At 45.5% G+C, this 18,466-nt stretch overlaps 1 protein-coding gene across 15 annotated transcripts in view; it reads left to right on the forward strand.

Moving 5' to 3' along the window:
- The first annotated feature begins 604 nt into the window (after positions 1-604).
- Positions 605-18,466, forward strand: part of BCL2L11 (BCL2 like 11) — a 67,244-nt gene continuing 49,382 nt past the window's right edge. For 6 of the 15 annotated variants that reach the window (XR_010129905.1, XR_010129906.1, XR_010129907.1 and 3 more), the window contains exons 1-2: positions 2,335-2,665; positions 3,493-3,899. Coding sequence is in view for 10 of the 15 variants with exons in the window: in XM_063695699.1 (XP_063551769.1) it covers positions 2,397-2,665; positions 3,493-3,899 (676 nt within the window). In the remaining 5 variants the exon portion in view is untranslated. Of the gene's footprint in view, positions 935-2,334; positions 2,666-3,492; positions 3,900-18,466 lie in introns of those variants that run through there. The other 9 variants (XR_010129909.1, XM_004031601.5, XM_055378305.2 and 6 more) reach the window with 6 other exon arrangements.

Raw genomic sequence — 18,466 nt, forward strand, 5'->3', positions numbered from 1 at the left:
TCCTGCCCCCACGGCCTCTGTCTCTTAGGGAGACTGCGCGCGGAAGAAAAGCTGGAGAGCCCCTGCGGGGTGGCAGGAGGAGGATGCCTGAGTCCCGCGAGAGGCCCGGGCGAGGAAGATGCACAGCCTGCTGATCCGCGTCCCGCCCGGCGCCAGGGACCCTCAGAAGGAGGAGAGCTCAAAGACCTCGCCCCGCGCCTTCGCGAGGACCAACCCAGTCCCCGCGCCTGTCCCAGAGCGGCTTAGAAACTCAGGGCACAGTGAGGGCGCAGGGCGCCTCCTGAGGCTTTACACCACCGGCCGGGCCAGCGGAGGCTGTGACCGGAGCGCCCCCTCTGTGCCGCGCACGCCGCGGCCGCCGCCGGGTTGGGGTAGGTGAGCGGGAGGCTAGGGTACACTTCAGGGTGGGGGATGGGCGCGCACATGGCCGCCAGCAGGCAGAGTTACTCCGGTAAACACGCCAGGGACGGCGGCGCGCGCGGGAGGCAACCCAGCGGGGCAACCCCCGCCTTTACCTGTCCGAGCCTGCACGCGCCGGCGGCCGCGGCGCCGAGGGGGCGGAGCTTGCCAGCCCGCGCGCCGGGGCGGGACCTAGCGGGGGCGGGGTCCGCAGTGATTGGGCGTAGGAGCGGGGCCGCCAGCCAGAGCTGGGCTGCAGGGCCGCGCAGGTTTCACTTCGCTCCGCGCAGCCGCCTGGTCTGCAGTTTGTTGGGGCTCTGCGTCCAGCGCCGCTGCCGCTGCCGCTGCCGCCGCCGCCGCCGCCGCCACTACCACCACTTGATTCTTGCAGCCACCCTGCGAACCCTGCCACACTGCGATCGCATCATTGGGGTATTCGGTTCGCTGCGTTCCCGCCGCCACCGCCTCGGCGCCCTTCCCTTGGCCCTTGTTCCCCCAAATGTCTGACTTTGACTCTCGGACTGAGAAACGCAAGGTAAATACCTCCAAATCCCGGGGCGCGGGCCTGGCACCGAAGGAAGACTAGCGCTGGAGCCCGAACGGCACCACCTACTGCCCGCTTCCCGTGCACGTGCGAGCGGAGACGCTTGCATCCGCGCCGCTTGTCGCCGGCGGGAGGTGGGGATCCGTGTGGATCGGGTTCCCTCTCGGGCAGGTTCTCTTTAGAGAAAAGTCGTTCACGCGGAACCTGCAGGCTCTTGGCCGAAGTGCGGCTTGGGACGGGATGCTGCGCGCGGGCCTGGTGAAGGGTCGTAGGTCCGGGCAGGAGGAGAGGCAGCGCGTGCCTTTCGGCGCCGGCCCGGGAGCTGGGGACCTGCTCGTAGTATCGGGCTGTGCGCCCAGCTGGAAAGTCTCGCCGCCGGCTCCGGCGCCCTCAGAGTAGCGGCCGCGCAGTGTGAGGGTGTTTCGCGTCTTGGTTTTTTGGGGCGCCCGGGCCTGTTGCGGAGGATTTGCGGAACTGCGGTGGTGATTTAACTGACGAGACAGGGCTTTTCCTTTTACTCATTCAGGCCAAGGTTTCGGGGCCACTGCTGCGTTCGCTTTCTCAAGCGTACCTGGGGCCCCTGCTTGCTCTGCAGGAGTCCTGCGGACTGTGCCATCCGCACGATTCCCTGGCAGCGAGAAATCTAGGTCCTCCCCTGACCACCTGGACCGCGCAGGGGACTAGTCGCGGCCAGCAGAACCTGCTCGGTCCCTGGGCCGGGCTATCTTAGCGGCTCACGCATGCCCGAGCACACCCGACCCGGTTCGCGGTGCAGGCTGGCGGCGCCGTGCTCTCTGGGACCTGTTGCCCCAGGGTTGGCGCTGCTGGTGGAGGGCCCGACGGACGCCAGGGCGGAGGGTGTGAATTTACTCGATGGTCGCGGACGTGCGCGTCCGTGGCCAGAGGTGGCTCTTCGGCTTTGACTCGTGTCTGCGGCGCACCAGGAGAGGAAGTTGTTGGAGGAGAATAATTGCCACAGCCAGGGCGGTGACGGCCGTTAGGGTCTGCCCCCGACGGGCCAAAACAAGGACAAGTGGCGAGGACTGGGCCTGGGGATGGCCCTGCGGGTCCGGGCGCGGCGCAAGTCCTGCTTTGTCTCCAGGTGACTGGCTGTCCAGGACGGCGGGAGCTGCTAAGGCTTGTGTCCGGAAGGAGCACAGGGATGGGCAGGGTAGCCGGGCCAGCCGGCCCTCAAATCCTCCGACGAAGCGGCAGCCGCCACGGCCACGGCCAGAGCAGCGCTCGGAGGCGAGTTTGTCAACAATCGCCTCGCCTTTGGCGGCCTGACCCGTAGGCGCCGCCCCCACCGCGGCTGCCGATTGGCTGCGGCGCGGAGCGACCGCGCGCGGACCAATTGGGAACGCGGGCACCCGGCGCCAGCGGCGCGGGGAGGTCGGCGGTGCCTGCGGCGGCGGGCGCAGAGCGCGAGGGGAGGAGCGGGAGGAGGCGGAGGATGTTCCCGGCGGCTGCGGCCGGGGCAGCGCGGGCCAGAGGCGCGGCGTGCGGAGCCCTCGGCTGCCCGGCGGAGCGCGGCGGCGGGCTGGCGGGAAGGCGCGGGCTTTGCGCTGCGCCGGGGACTCTGAACCCGAGTCCCGGGCTTTGTCTCCTGCGCTGCTTTCGTGGTGACGGTCAGGGGGCGCCCGGTCGGCGAAAGGCGCGGGCCGGACGCCGCGGGGCTTGGTTCCGGGCCGGGACGCTGCGCTCTGAAGGGAAGGCGCGGACGTGAGTTTCGGTGTGATTGCCTTCTGAGGGGAGGGTCTGTGGGATGAAGGCGGCGCGCACCGGTGTCGCCTAGCCTGCGGACCTAGTTGTAGACTTTGCAGGGGTTCGCTTCGTCGCCCTCCGTCCCCCCTCCCCCATTTAGAGGTGTGCTCCTAACGGTGCCGCTGCACCTCAGAGAAGTTCTGTCTGATTCGGTGCGGCGTGCGGTACGGGAGCGGGAGGGAGGAACAGCGGGAGGGAGGGACCACGGGCGGAGAGAGTGCCAGAGCCGGGCCGAGCCGCGCTGGAGTTACAAACGCTATTGTGACGCACTTACTACGACTGACGGCCGCTGCCAAACCTTCCCCAGACTTGCTGCCCTCAGCATTTTCGGCAAACAATGGGGCCGGAGCAGGGAACGCGGCCAGCCGCCTGCAATCGCTGCATCTGCGCCCGCTCCTATGCTCCGGCGTCCTACCTAACCCTGGGAAGTCAGAGCCGCTGGGAGTTTCTGACTTATTCGAATAAGTCTGTCCTGGGCAAAGAGCACACATGAATAGACTTCAGATTAACTGCTTCTCTGGAAACGCATGTGTGTATGCACCAGTTCCGCAAGCTGTTGACACTGTTACTGTATTTTGTTTGGGGGTACCCTCTACCAAAAAAAAATTATACCTTTATTATTTTAGGTGCAATTTTTTTATTTGGGAGATTGTCAGAAAAGTATAGAACAAAGTATTTGGGATTAACCCTAAGAATTTTTAATCGCTAGGTGAGAGCTAATTTGTTTATTCATCGATTTTTTTTTTTTTTGCTTAAAATAATCTTAGTTTTTATTTTACTTGCAGAAAAAAAGACCAAATGGCAAAGCAACCTTCTGATGTAAGTTCTGAGTGTGACCGAGAAGGTAGACAATTGCAGCCTGCGGAGAGGCCTCCCCAGCTCAGACCTGGGGCCCCTACCTCCCTACAGACAGAGCCACAAGGTAATCCTGAAGGCAATCACGGAGGTGAAGGGGACAGCTGCCCCCACGGCAGCCCTCAGGGCCCGCTGGCCCCACCGGCCAGCCCTGGCCCTTTTGCTACCAGATCCCCGCTTTTCATCTTTATGAGAAGATCCTCCCTGCTGTCTCGATCCTCCAGTGGGTATTTCTCTTTTGACACAGACAGGAGCCCAGCACCCATGAGTTGTGACAAATCAACACAAACCCCAAGTCCTCCTTGCCAGGCCTTCAACCACTATCTCAGTGCAATGGGTAAGCAATGCCTGGGTAAGAGGCAGTTGACGTGTGGATGGTTGAATCTGCTTGAAGGCTGTGTGTGGCATTTAAAATCCCCTTTTAAAACCCCGTAACTGATTTATTCCATCTTTTGATGGGAATGGAGGATGTGTCAAACTATCAAACCAACTTTTTTTTTTTTTTTTTTTGAGATGAGTCTCGCTCTGTCGCCCAGGCTGGAGTGCAGTGGTGCAATCTCAGCTCACTGCAAGCTCCACCTCCCGGGTTCAAGTAATTCTCCTACCTCAGTCTCCAGAGTAGCTGGGACTACAGGCGCGTGCCACCACGCCCAGCTAATTTTTTCTATTTTTGGTAGAGATGGGGTTTCACCGTGTTAGCCAGGATGGTCTCAATCTCCTGACCTTGTAATCTGCCTGTCTCAGCCTCCCAAAGTGGTGGGGTTACAGGCGTGAGCCACCGCGCATGGCCCACACCAACATTTTTACAAAGTTACTAACTTTTGTGGCAGTGATGAGTTGAGGTCCAAACATTAGCTTTCAGGTCTGTCTTCATTAAGCTAAAGTGTGTTTTAACCACCAGGCTTTACATAGTAATGACATTTTGCTTGAAAGGGAACTGATCATTTACAGAAAATAGCTTAATAATCAAAAGTGTAAAGAAAGATGACAATCATTTTTGAAAATAACACTTTTAAAAAAATGAACTAGTTCATGAAAGCAGTACCAACATAGAACCATGAAAATGGTTTGTTTTCTGCCTAAATTCCTCTTTGTGCTTATTGCTCAGAGGGTTTGGACATAGTACTAATCAGGTTAGGTTGTAGGTTTTTATTTCAGGGATTAAAGGCAGTAGTAGGGTTTGAACCAAGAGTGGCTAACATAAATACCAGAGAGGCCCACAGCAAAATCATGGAAGGAACTGACCTGGTGGAGACTGGTAAATTGGAGAGTATTTGCCCCTTCTATGTTTGGGCCACGCCTAATTGTGGCTGTGAGGGCACGTGGTCTCAGGGTGGGTTTTCCTATATTGCAAGATAACCTAGGAATGCAAAATTGGTGCCAGATACCCTGTTTGAACATTGACAGCTGATTTAGATTTTGAAAACATTGTACAAGCTGAAAAGAAACATCTGCAGACTTGATTTGGCCCTTGAACCTCCAGCATGTGACTTTGGGTACATACTTTGGGTAACCCTGGTGAGGGGCTGAGTCTGTGTTGATCGACTTGCTGTTCCCCACCAATGGAAAAGGTTCATGTCTTGATCAGTTGTCAATCACATTGACCATTTGTCCAGATTAGCTTGCCATACATGAACAAGATAGAAGTAAGTTGGTAGAGTTATCAATTAGGAAATCCAGTACAGAGTCTATTATAATTTAGATTGTACTTCATGATGAAGGCTAACTCAACAAACCCATCAAAACAGACACTGGAACAAAATGACATTTCTAAATACCATCCAGCTCTGTCTTCATAGGCTTCAGTGAGGTAAATCGGGCAGGCCTTTGCCCATGTTATAGAATTGGAAAGAACTTCAGAGTGGTGGTCACTTGTCAGAGGTTGGGCACACCTGTGAGATGGTGGGGAGAAATGACAAACATCCCAGCAGCTACACATGCTGGCTGCACGTCTCTTGCCAAATGCCAGGAGGTAATTTTTTAGGGCCCCTCCTTAGGGAAAGGGGCTGGAAGTTTTATTATTGCTGTTACTACTGCTCATGAACTCATTGCAGCCTTAGAAGTTGTTGGTGCTTGTAGTTTTTGTTCTACTCGTGAAAATGCCCCCCCATATATATGATCATTCTCGCTTACTATAACATCCTTGCTTACTAAATGAGTTAACAGGGCTTTATGGTGTGTATCATGAAACACATGTGCATTAAAGACCCTCTGGAAGGTATTAGCTTTTCACACTTTCACAACAAAAGCTTCACACTTGTGCTTATTAAGCTATTTTCTCTAACCAGTTCCCTTTCAAGCAAAATGCAAACATTGGTCTCTGTAGGTGATGGATTAATGCATGGAAATAGTTTCTCCTTCCCTGGAACTGGGAATAGTGGGTGAGATAGTGTATTTTTTAATGTAAAGACAGGCACAAATGCTTTTTTTGTTGATAAATACTATTTTACAAGCTAATTATAAGTTAAGCACTGTTACTTGAGATGAAATATACAGGGCTTCAAAGATCATAATCTAAATAATTATGCACAGCTAATGGTTATACCTGTGAAGTAAAGTAGTGGATCCTGAGGTGTAATTTTATAGTATTAGCTGCATTTCAGTAGATGGTGTGATGAAGAGTTTAATGCATAGGATTAAATGAGAAGTTACAAGGAGTTTGTTTAAAGTTAATGTACCGAGGTAAGTTTTCAGTGTTAAGTTTTTGAGAGATTTGTTTTGGGAGAGGATGAGTTGGGGTTGGGGGAGGAAAGGACTTAGCCAGATGTGAGTTTCTTAAATTGAAGCATAAAATTTACAATTTATGTAGTCCATAATTTTCTCTGGACATTCTACAGTCTTAGTTCATGCCTGAAGACCACTGAAATAATGCTGAGTTGATAAGTGGTTCTCTTGACTTTGTTTAGTATTCTTTACTCAACCCTATCCATGAAGTTCTTCAATGAAGCTTTTGATAATTTATTGCAAAATACATTTTCCACAAAGAAGTCATTATGATTGGTTTGAACTAGTGGAACACAAATGTGAGGTTATAAAGAGGTTCGCCTTAGCCAGGGGCTCCTTTAGCCGCAAAGCAGTTTTTTGCTCAGCAACTTGGGGTAGAGATCAGTGTGTCTTGAAGTTTTGTTTTGCAAAACTTTGTTCTAATGAGAAAGTCAAGTCTTATGAGGAATGTATAATAGTTGAGTGTTTGTATTAACACTTTTCATATTTTCCTTTATGTCTGATTTTTATGAAGACAAGTTCAAGGAATATATTTATCTGTGGGGCAACAGATACAGTTTTTTCACTTTTCCTCAATTTTAGTCTCCTTACACTCTGGGAGGATTAACTTGACAAATGATACCTTAGTGAATAACTGATTATTTTTATCAAAATCACTCACATGTGTTGGTTTACTGAGTGCCTTTTTGGATGAGTGTTTTATGCCATATGTGTTTTTAATGGAAATTAAAGTGTAGTCAGTACACTAAAGTGTAGTCAGTACAATTGGAAATAAGAGTTGAGAAAAGTCAGGATATGGAGGAGTGCTCCCTAGTGTCATGTTAGTAAATGTCTTAAATTTTATACTTGTTCCCTGGCACATTGGAATTCACAGATGGGAGTTAATGGCTTTCTTTTTTTTTTTTTTCTTCAGCGTCTTGTGGGTACTTCTCTTATAGCTGGTACTTGTCTGACCCCTCCTTTAGTTTGTGAGCTCCCTGGGCGGGGAATAATGGCCTGCAGATGCTAGCGAGTGCCTGACAAAGAGGAGAAGCCCAGGAGATGTTGAGAGTCAATCTAGCTCTGCCTGTTAGCCTTTCAGACAAATAAAGTTGAAGACGGCAGGTAGCAAGAAAAAGATCCTGACCTCTGCTCCGCCAAAGTGTTTTTAATTACCTGGATCTAGCTGTAAGGTTTGCCACGTAGTGGTGACAGCTGAGGTCTAGCTCAGCACTACTCAGCAGGGAAGCCACACATGCATTAAGCACTTGACATAGGACTAGTCTGAACTGAGTTGTGCTGTCATTATTGATACACACTGGATTTTGAGGAGATAAAAAAGAATGCAAAACAGTTTAATTGTTTTCATATGGGTTACATGTTGAAATGGTGTTTTAAATATATAGGTTAAATAAAATATAAACTTGTATTGCAGTTAAAAAAACTCAAAGCGTAAAATTTACCATCTGAACCATTTATTTCTAAGTGTACTGTTCAGTAGTGTTAAGTGCACTTACTTTGTTGTGCGGCCAATCTCCAGAACTTCTTCACCTTGCAAAACAGAAATTCTGTACTCATTAAACAACTCCCCATTTCCCCCTCCCCCCAGCTTCTGACAACCATCATTCTATTTTCTGTCTATTAATTTGACAACTTCAGATACGTTATATAAGTGAAATTTATATAGTATTTGCTCTTCCATGACAGGCTTATTTCACTTAGCATAATGTCGTTAGGGTTCATTTATCTTGCAACATGTCAGAATTTCCTTCCTTTTTAAGGCTGAAGGTTGTTCCAGTGTGTGTATATCACATACTTCATTTATCCATTCATCCATCAGGAGACACTTGGGTTGCTTCCACTTTTTGGCTATTGTGAGTAGTGCTGCTATGAACATGGGTATGCAAATATCTTTTGGGGGATTCTGCTTTGAATTTTTTTGGATATATACTTGGAAGTGGAATTGCCAGATCATATGGTAATTCTATTTTTAATTTTTTGGGGAACCATCATGCTGTTCTCCATAGAGGCTGTGTCATTTTACATTCCCACCAACAGGGCACAAGGGTTCTAGTTTCTCCACATACTTACCAACACTTTTTTTTTTTTTTTAAAGTAGTCATCCTAGAGGATATAGGTGATCTTTCACTGTGGTTTGGATTTATATTTACTGGCTTAGATTTGTATGGCCACCACCATAGTCAAGATACAGAACAACTCAACCACAAGGATTTCTCATGATACCTTTTTATAGCCACAGCCACCTCTCTCCCTCTTCCTTGAGCATTTTGTCATATGGTCATTGGTGATTAAATAAAATGTATTTTAATATTGACTTTCTCTGTTTCTTTCTACCTTTTTAAACATGGCTACTAGAAAAATGCACAATTAGATTTGTGGCTGGTGTTCTGTTTCATCTAAACAGGCTGGCCTCACAGAGGAGCTGGAGTGTGCAGTGCTGCTCTAGCAAGCAAGGCTTGACTCTTCCCACTCAGGGCACATCACTTCCATGAAGCTTACTCCTTGGGTTGTTTGGTTGACTTAGGAGAATGGAAGTGATTAGCAGAATCTTGTAAGCATTTTAAACATTAAATGAGCATTGTAAACAGCGGCATTCTTCAGGCAAATACAGTTTTGTTTTACCTCTTTAAATTCCATGGTATATTTGGACTTCAAAAAGTAAATGGTAGAGCACATGCTTCCTCAGCACCTCCAGGCTGCCTGGAGCCTCCCAATAGAGGTGTCTTCAAGGGAGTCCCAGCTCTGTCTCTGAAACCCCAAAGTTACTTGTTTGACACCAAGAGAAATAAGGAAACTTTTTAGGTCCTAAGTGGGGAGAGAAAGTGCTAGAAGAGAAAGATATTTTTCTTTACTAGTTCCAAACACATTTATTAATTGTTAGTTACCCAATTTTAAATTTACATCTTAAAAAAATTTTTTTTCAGATAATTATAGATTCACATACATTTATAGGAAATAATACAAAGAAATCGTATATGCCATTCACCCAGTTTCCTACGATGGTAACATCTTGCCTAATTATAGTACACTGTCACAACCAGCAGTTGACATTAACAGAATCCATCTACTGTATTGAGATTTCATCAGTTTCACATGCAGTCCATTTCATGTGTCTGTGAGTGTTTACTTCTATTCAGGTTTATCAAATGTGTAGATTTGTATGGCCACCACCGCAGTCAAGATGCAGAACAACTCCACCACAAGGATTTTTCACGATACCTTTTTATAGCCACAGCCACCTTTCTGTCTCTTCCTTACCCGTGATAACCACTCATCTGATCTACATATCCGTACTTTTGTCATTTCAAGGATGCTGTATAAGTGTAATCATACTGTATGTGACCTTTTGAGATTGGCTTTTTTCACTTAGCATAATTCCCTTGAAATTAATCGGAGATGTTGTGTAACAATAGTGCCTTGTTTTTTTATTGCTGAATAGTATTCCATAGATGATGCACCACAGTTTGCTTAGCTATTCACCTGTTGAAGGACACTGTGTTTGCATGTTCTGGCAAGGCCCTGGCACAGCTGGAACTCAGGGAGGATTAAAAGAAGTATTTATTGTACTTTTACTTCTCTTTTTTTTTTTTTTTTTTTTGAGACAGTCTCACTCTGTCACCCAGGCTGGAGTGCACTGGTGCGATCTTGGCTCACTGCAACCTCCAACTCCCAAGTTCAAGCGGTTCTCCTGCCTCAGCCTCCCAAGTAGCTGGGATTACAGGCACGTACCACCACACCCAGCTTATTTTTGTATTTTTATTAGAGATGGGTTTCACCATGTTGGCCAGGCTGGTCTCGAACTCCTGACCTCAGGTGATCTGCCCGCCTTGGCCTCCCAAAGTGTTGGGATTACAGGCGTGAGCCACCACACCTGGCCCTACTTTTAGCATCTATGTGTTCACTTGTAGTATATAGAAATACAATTGATTTTTGTGTGTTGGTCTTCTGTTGTGCAGTTTGCTGAACTCCTTAATTCTAAGAGTTTTTCATAGATTTCCTGGGAGATCTATATAGTTATGTGATCTGCAAATAGGGACAGTTTTATGTCTTCTTTCTGATCTGTGTACATTTCTTTTTCTTGCCCAGTTGCACCAGCTAGAATTTCTAGTGTTTATGTTGACTAGGAGTGGTGAGAGCAAACATCCATACCTAGTCCCCAATCTTAGGGGGAAAGCTTTCTGTTTTTAATCATTAAATATGATGCTAAGTGTAGGTTTTATATGGGTTGTCTTTAAAAGAATGAGGAAGTTTTAACCTGTATTCCCAGAATGCTGAGAGTTTTTGTCGTAAATGGATGGATGTTAGATTTTATAAAATGTTTCTGTATCAGTTGATATGATCCCATGATGTTAATTTATATTAACCTGTTGATATGGTACGTTCCATTGATTTGCAATGTTAAGTCTCTCTTGGATGTCTGGGACAAATCCTGCGTGGGTAGGGTCTGTAATTCTTTTTGTGCACTGCTGGATTGAATTTGTCGATATTTTGTTGAGAGTATTTGCGCCTAAGTTCTTGAGAGGGGTCTGTCGTCTTCTTTTAAGACTGGTTTTTATATCAGAACCTTAATTAGGAAGGGTTCCCTCTTTTATTTTCAGGAAGATATTGTGTAAAATTGGTATTGATTCTTTTCTCAATGTAGAATTCTGTAGTGAAACCATCTAGGCCAGGAGATGTTTTTTTTTTGGCAGGGGATGGGGGCGGGGGTGGGGGGGATGGGGGGCGGGCGGGCATTTAGATTATAGATTTTTTTTTTCTTAGTTTTTGTAGGATTGTTCAAGTTGTCAGTTTCTTCCCAGTTGAGTTTTGATAGTTTGTAGCTTTTGAGGAATTGGTCCCTTTCTTCTAAGTTGTTGAATTTATGAATGTGAAAAGTATTTGTAGCATTCCAATATTTTTAATGGATGCAGGATCTGTTGTGATAAGCCCTGCTTCATTTCTAATACTGGTAATTTGTCTTTTTTATCTCTGTCAGTCTTTCCAAAGTTTATCAGTTTTGATTTTTTTTAATCAGCTTTTTGTTCCACTGATTTTTCTCTACTTTCCTATTATTAAATTTATTGTTTATTATTTCCTTTTGCTTGCTTTGTGCTAGGTTCTTTTCCTAGTTTCTTGAGACAGACACTTGGAATAATGTTTTGAGACCTTTCCTCTCTTTTCTTCTTGTTTTCTCAGAAAGAAACATTTAATAGGTATTTACAAACAGAAACCCTGTCTCAGGCAGCCTCAAGATGAGATGGTAGATCCGTGCATGGTTACCCTCCAGACCCAGGGCTTATAAGCCATAGGGAAAGTGTATATATGCTTCAGAAGGGATGTATAGGACAGTTGGCTTAAGGGCAGGATTTATGGAAAGATAATATCAAACTAAGGACAGGATTGATGGTAAGTACATGCTCGTACCCAAGGAACAGTAGATAAAATAGAAATCTTGGAGGCATTCCCAAAACCAGGGTTAATCAGAAGTTAACACAGCAGATTAGCATCCAAGGTGGAGTTGTTTGGCCTCCACACTCCAGCTCCCAATCTGGCTCTTACAGTCTCATGTGCCTTGCTCTTCTGCCATGGTCCCTGAGCCTTCAGTGGGTGTGCTTCATTTTGTATAGCTTTACTAGTAGTGCCTTGGCAATGGAAAATAAATCGGGCACAGTGGAATTCCAAATGAGGGAGATTCTCAGGCTTTGTTGAATCATTTGTAGTCCTCAGAATACCGTGATTCTGGTTTTCTCGGAAGAAGTAAAACTAGATAAATACTGTTAATATGCACACAAAGATTATAATGAAAAAGAACATGAAGAAAATTAGAACTCGGTTCTTCTTTAGAGACTTGTAGCTAGGAAGTAATTCAGGATGCAGTTTGAGTTGTAGGCAAATAATAAAAACTCAAAAATAATGGTTAGGGCTAGAATCTGTTAACAGGTATTATAGTTTTCTTTGGAGCATATTTTTTTCTCCAGTTTCCCCATTCCTACCAAGGACCAATTTATTTGCAAAATACATTTTAGTCTCATTATACTTAGCCTGATTATTTGCATAAAGTGCAACAAGAATAGTGATTGGCCATATAGGCTCTTTTTAAGTTGGCTTTGCTGGAATTTTTTCATAAGGAATCTCAGATTAGACTTTTAGAAGCCTCCAGGCTTGAAAGCCAAGCTGAAAATTTGCCAGCAAACATTGCCTGTAATACCTACAGATGGGGTGAATTCCATTCTCCTCGAGGTCCCAAAGTATCTTGAGGTTCCTGGGCCTGTCGGAAAATGACATTCTTTGCTTATCGAAGATCAGGAACCTTGTAAGGGAACTGTGTAGACAAGGTACCAGGCCTGTCTTTTTTCAAGGGGCTTTTTATTCTTTAAAGCAGTCTGGTCATATCTGAAAATATGCTATTCAGTCAAAGCCTTGGTAAAATAACCCATGTCTCCAATTGCATATAGAACATACTCTATACAATTTCAGTTCTTTTAAATGTGTCAAGGTTTGTTTTGTAGCTCAGGATATGGTCTATTTTGGTGACTGAACAAAAGAAAACAGATTCTTAACTGAACTTATGCAAATAACTATATTGCCATAAAATAAGAATACTCATGAGTAGTTTCCAAATTTTGGAGAACTCAGAAAAGTAAATTTTGCTCATGAAAGTATACTTTACTCAATCATAAGCTATAAATAACTCAAAAGCAAAAGGAATTTTCTTCAATTAGAATGGCAGCCTGCCAAACAGCGTGCTGTGCATTCACCTTGGAACCGCCATCCACAGACCAAGCAGCCATGTCTCAGGAGCAGAGATGGTGGAGTCTTACCCCCTTTCGCTTTTCTAATGTACGCGTTTATTTAGCGCTAGAAATTTCCTTTCCACCACTGCTTAGCTGCATCCCACGTGTTTTGGTATGTTGTGTTTTCATTTTCATTGAGTTCTGTCTATATATTTTTAAATTTCCTTTGAGACCTCCTCTTTGACCCTAGGTTATTTAGAAGTGTGTTTTATTTCCAAAAATACCTAAGTGTGTTTTCTGTTACTGTTTTCTTTCTGATTCTATTATGGTCAGAGAGCATATTTTATACTATTTCGGTTTACAAATGTGTCGAGAATTTGTTTTATAGCTCAGGATATGGTCTATTTTGGTGACTAATCTATGCTGCATGGGTACTTGAAAAAAATCTGTATTCTGCTGCTATTGGGTAGAGTGTTCGTTATATATACATCTTTCAGATCTTATTGGTTGATTGTGTTGTTCAGTTCTTCTCTGTCCTTGCTGATTTTACTGTCTTGTTCTGTCAGTTGCTGAGAATGTGGTGCTGAAATCCCCAGCTGTTTCCTTTCAGCTCTATTAGAGTTTGCTTCATGTCTTTTGAGGTGCTGTTGTTCGGAGTTTACACATTTAAAATGTCTTCATGTTGGATCCAATCTTCTATCATTGCTGTAAAATGTACTTTATCTGGTATTAATAGCACTTCTGCTTTTTTAACATTAATGTATTAATGTTAACATAGTATTATCTTTTTCCATCCTTTCACTTTCAATCTGCATATGTTGTATTTGAGATAAGTTTTTTATATATGGCATGTCTTTAGATAAACCTGTTTTATCTAGTCTGCCCAATCTGTCTCTTAAATGGTCTAGACCATTTACATTTAAGATAATATATGTAAGTCTAAATGCCTTTTTGTTATTTGTTTTTTGTTTCCTCTGTTCCTTGTTTCTTTTTTTGTTTTTTAACCTTACTGTGGGTTATGCGAACATTTTCTAGGATTTCGTTTTGATATGTTTATGGTGTTTTAAAATATATTGCTCTGTATCATTTTCTTAGTGGTTGTTCCAGGTATTACAGTATGTGTGTGAAATATACTAAGTCTACTGGTATCAATGGTCACAGCATTTTATGATGGGAGCTGAGAATAGAAACCTTACTTTTCTTTAGGCTCCGTTAGCCCCATTTTTCAAATATAATTGTCTGAAGTATTTCCTCCATGTACATTGAGCACTGAATGAGTTGGTGTTGTTATTTTTGCTTCAACCATCAAATATGATTTAAGAAAGTACTGTTAGTCTACTAATAGTCACTTCCATTTTTCCCCTTCCAATGTTCTTTCCTTTCTGAAGTTCTAAGCTTTCTTCTTTTGTCATTTCCTTTCCGTTTAGAGAACTTCCTTAGTTCTTTAATGATAGGTCTGTTAGTAACAACTCCTCTGAGTTCTCTTTCTGGGAATGTCTTTATTTCCCCTTCAGTCCAGAAGGATATCTTCACGGAAGATAGAATTCGCAGTTGATGTATCTCTTTCAGTACTTGGAAAACATGCCACTTTCTTAGGGCCTCTATGGTTTTAGATGAGAAATCCCTTGTCATTTGAACTGGTGTTCTCAACTAAGTTATGTGTCATTCCTATGTGGCTGCTTTCAAGATTGTCTTTTAGTATTAAGAAGTTTAATTGTGATGTGTCTTGTCATGGGTTCTTTGGGTTTATCCTTTTTGGGGTGCACTCAGCATCTTGAATCTGGAGTTTCACGTTTTATGCCAGGTTTGGGAGGTTTTCAGCCATTATGTCTTTAAATACTTTTCCAGTCCCTTCCTCTCTTTTGGAACTCTGATGATAAGAATGTTAGTGCTTTTGTTAGTCCTGTAAGTTCCTGAGACTGTTCATTTTTTTCCAGTATATTTTCTCTCTCTTCAGATTGAGTAAATTCTATTGATTTTGCCTCATATTCACTGATTGTTTTTAAAATTATGTTTAATTATATTTTTCAATTCTAAGATTTCTGCCTGTTTCTACTAGGTAAGTTGGAAGTTCAGATTTCTCCTTGGCTTTGCTGGTACTTTCCAAACAAAAGAGGGGCCCCAGTGCACACTGCTTTATTGTGTCCAGTTGTTGGGGGAGGTGTGTAAGCTTGGCTCCCTCAGCCACTGCTGACACCAGGAAGCAGGGAGACCATAGAGGGCTGCCTCACACCTTGTTTCTGCAGAGTAGAGGTCAGAACTCAGCTTCCCTCCGAGGGAAGCTGACCCCACCAGGGGTGGGGGGGTCAGGTACAACATGCCAACCAGGCCCACTTTCTACTACCTGATTCTCCCTCTTTGATGCTAGATGGGAGAGTTCTCTTTTGTTCTCTTTAATTAGCCAGATGGGGCGAAGACTCAGTACCCACTGGGTGCCCAGACACCCAAGGCTGGGGCTGGGAGAGCCGATGGGCCCATGAACCCTGTTTTGCACTGTCTGGTTCAGTGGGTGTGTGTAATGTCATGTCAACTAACTAACCCCACCTTGTACCCACCCCTTGCTGTTTAGTAGAGGTGGAGGCTTAGCTCACTGCTCACTGCTCAGCCCCACTAATGTAACCCTGGGAGGGGATGTTAGATAACTGCCCTACTAACACTGCTTTGGCAGGGCAGCCGGATCACCTCTGCCTGCTTCTGCCAGGGAGGGTCTGGGAGATCGGCCTGCTGACACCATCTGGTGGTGGAATCAGAGCACCTCCTGCTTCCCCTGGGCTGGGGATGGTCTGGAAGATCAACTCCCCACTCTGGCCACGCGGTGCTGTGGGGCTGCTGCCAGGGGCGTTGTGGTTTTCCCATTGCTGTTTGGCTAGAGTAGGGCAGGAATCATGGAGTGGTTTTCTGTTGTTAGGTCACCCTCTTTTCAGTCCCTTGGCGATGGAGAACAGGCCTCCCATGGAGCTGTTATCTACGCCTCTTGGAGAGGCCCAGTCGGAGGTTTCTTCTGCAGCATGCTGTCCAGGATACATGGGAGTGAGGAAAACAGCATACTCCCTGTCCGTCATCCCTCAAGTCCTGAGGTCCCCAGCAGCCTGTCCTATTTCCCGCTTCAGTTTTCCTGGGCCTGCTTGCTGTGTTCTGTCTAGGGTTGTCTGAGGTTCTGTCTCGGGTTTTCAGTTGGGAGAGGAAGGACCTGGGGAGATGGCTCCTCCACCTTAGTGGAACTAGAGATCTGCAGCTTCCTTTAGGTGTTTATGGTGGCTATTTGTCTTAGTCCCTTTGAGCTGCTCTAATGGAATACCTGAGACTGGGTGGCTTACAAACAACAGAAGTTTATTTCTCACAATTCTGGAGGGTGATAAGTACAAGACAAAAGCAGGTTTGGTGTGTGGTGAGGGCCGCTTAGACGGCACCTTCGAGCTGTGTCCTCGAGTGATAGAAAATGTGAGGGTTTCTCTGGGGTCTCTTTTGTGAGAGCGCCAATCCCATTGCAATGGCCCCACCTCCTAACACCCATCACTTTCAAGGTCAGGTTTCAGCGAGAGTTTTGGGGGCATGTAACGTTTATACCATAGCAGTATCAGTTGGCTCTGGCTGCAAAGACTACTCTGAATTGTAGAAGTTACTTCTTCACTCCTTTTTACTCTCCATGGGGAATAACAGACTTACAATGATGGAAAGAGATTTAGCTGTGATCCAGGCCACCTTTTTCAGATGATAACCGTAATACCTATTGCTGTAACTCCACTGTGTGTGACTCTCATGGTGTGACCATAGGGCGTGCTCTGTGCTGCTTTCGAACATCACTCCTGAAAATGGCTGGGTAACCCAATTCGGATTTTATATGCCTTAGGGGGGACTTCTTACTAAAGATTCAGACTTGTTTTATATTTAGAGTACTTGTAGTAGGTTTAGAGATACACACCTAATTGCCAGTTGAATGCTGTACATTCTGATGCCTTGCTGCTTCACTTACTTTAAAACCATTAAATCTGATCATTGGCCCAGTCTCCACACACCTCATGTCTGTGGTCATCCTGCCTGTCACAGGACTCGCTATGAACCACCACCTCTCCCTGCCCATCTCCACCTCCCGCACCAGAATTAAGTTGTCTCCATTCCTTCTTTGTTAGGCCAGCCTCAGTCTCTTGGTGTATTCCTCATGTGATGACATTTCTAGCCTAATCCACTTCTGGTCCCTGCTCGGTCAATGGCTGAGACTTGTGCTGGGGCATCTGACCTCAGACTGCTTTCCTTCTCTGCAAGTCTCATCACACCTGTCCTTGGAGACCTCACAGGCTTGGTCCTGTGCTGACTGTAAGCTCTGTGCCACCCACATCTCTCAGACCCTGCACTGCAGGCACAGAGCAGAAGACGTAACATTCCTCCCCACTTTTTTTTTTTTTTTTCAGGAAATGCTAGCAGAAACATATATACAAGGGGGTTCATCACAGCATTGTTTATACAGCCAAACGACTGTCCTTGGTCCTCTAATGGGAGGGGAGAATCTACATTATTTTGCCCTTTTTTTGGCAGACTGGTGCTGTCTTCATGGTGTTAAAAAGAATAATGGCATAGGGGAAATGCCTGTTGGCCTGACGTTAAGTTTTAAAAAGCTGCAAGATTATTTATGATAGTCTAGTTTAGTATTAAAGAAGTTCATTGGCATATCAAAAATATAAGAATACATTAAACTGTCAGTAGTGGGTATTGTTGTATTTTGGTTACAGGTGGGCTTTTCTCCCTTTTTTTTTCTTTCTTTCTTTTTTTTTTTTTTTGAGATAGAGTCTTACTGTCACCCAGGCTGGAATGCAGTGCCATGATCTCAGCTCACTGCACCCCCACCTCCCAGGTTCAAGTGATTGTCCTGCCTCAGCCTTCTGAGTAGCTGGGATTACAGGCACCCACCACCACGCCTGGCTAATTTTTGTATTTTTAGTAGAGACAGGGTTTCACTCTGTTGGCCAGGCTGGTCTCGAACTCCTGACCTGAAGTGATCCGCCCACCTTGGCCTCCCAAAGTGCTGAGATTACAGGCGTGAGCCACTGCTCCTGGCCACAGGTGGTCTTTTCTGTGTGCCTTTGTGTATGTACACAATTGTCATAACTAGTATTATGTTTATAATCAGAACAGATTTAATAGATAATACTTACTAAAACTTTTGCTCTTTATAATTTTAATCTTTGTTTTTGGCATTCCCAGCAGCCTGTCACTGGGCATGCATACCTTGTTTGTGTGATTCAGTGTTAACCGTTGTGTCTTTTGCATTGGTGAAGATTTGGTCCGGGCTGATCAAGCTTTGGTCCCATCAGGACCATCACCGAAAGTACTCGGGGTGAACATTAGCCCCCTAATTTACTCTTTTGGGGTCTGCCTTTTTATTTTTTGCAAAGTGAGTAATCTCTCAGGGAACGTCTCCATCGGGCAGGATCATGGATGGATTTGGTGTTGGCAGGTTGCTCTTGGTAGC

Source organism: Gorilla gorilla, chromosome 12 (genome assembly GCF_029281585.2).
Source record: "Gorilla gorilla gorilla isolate KB3781 chromosome 12, NHGRI_mGorGor1-v2.1_pri, whole genome shotgun sequence".
In the NCBI taxonomy this organism is placed as follows: Eukaryota; Metazoa; Chordata; class Mammalia; order Primates; family Hominidae; genus Gorilla; species Gorilla gorilla.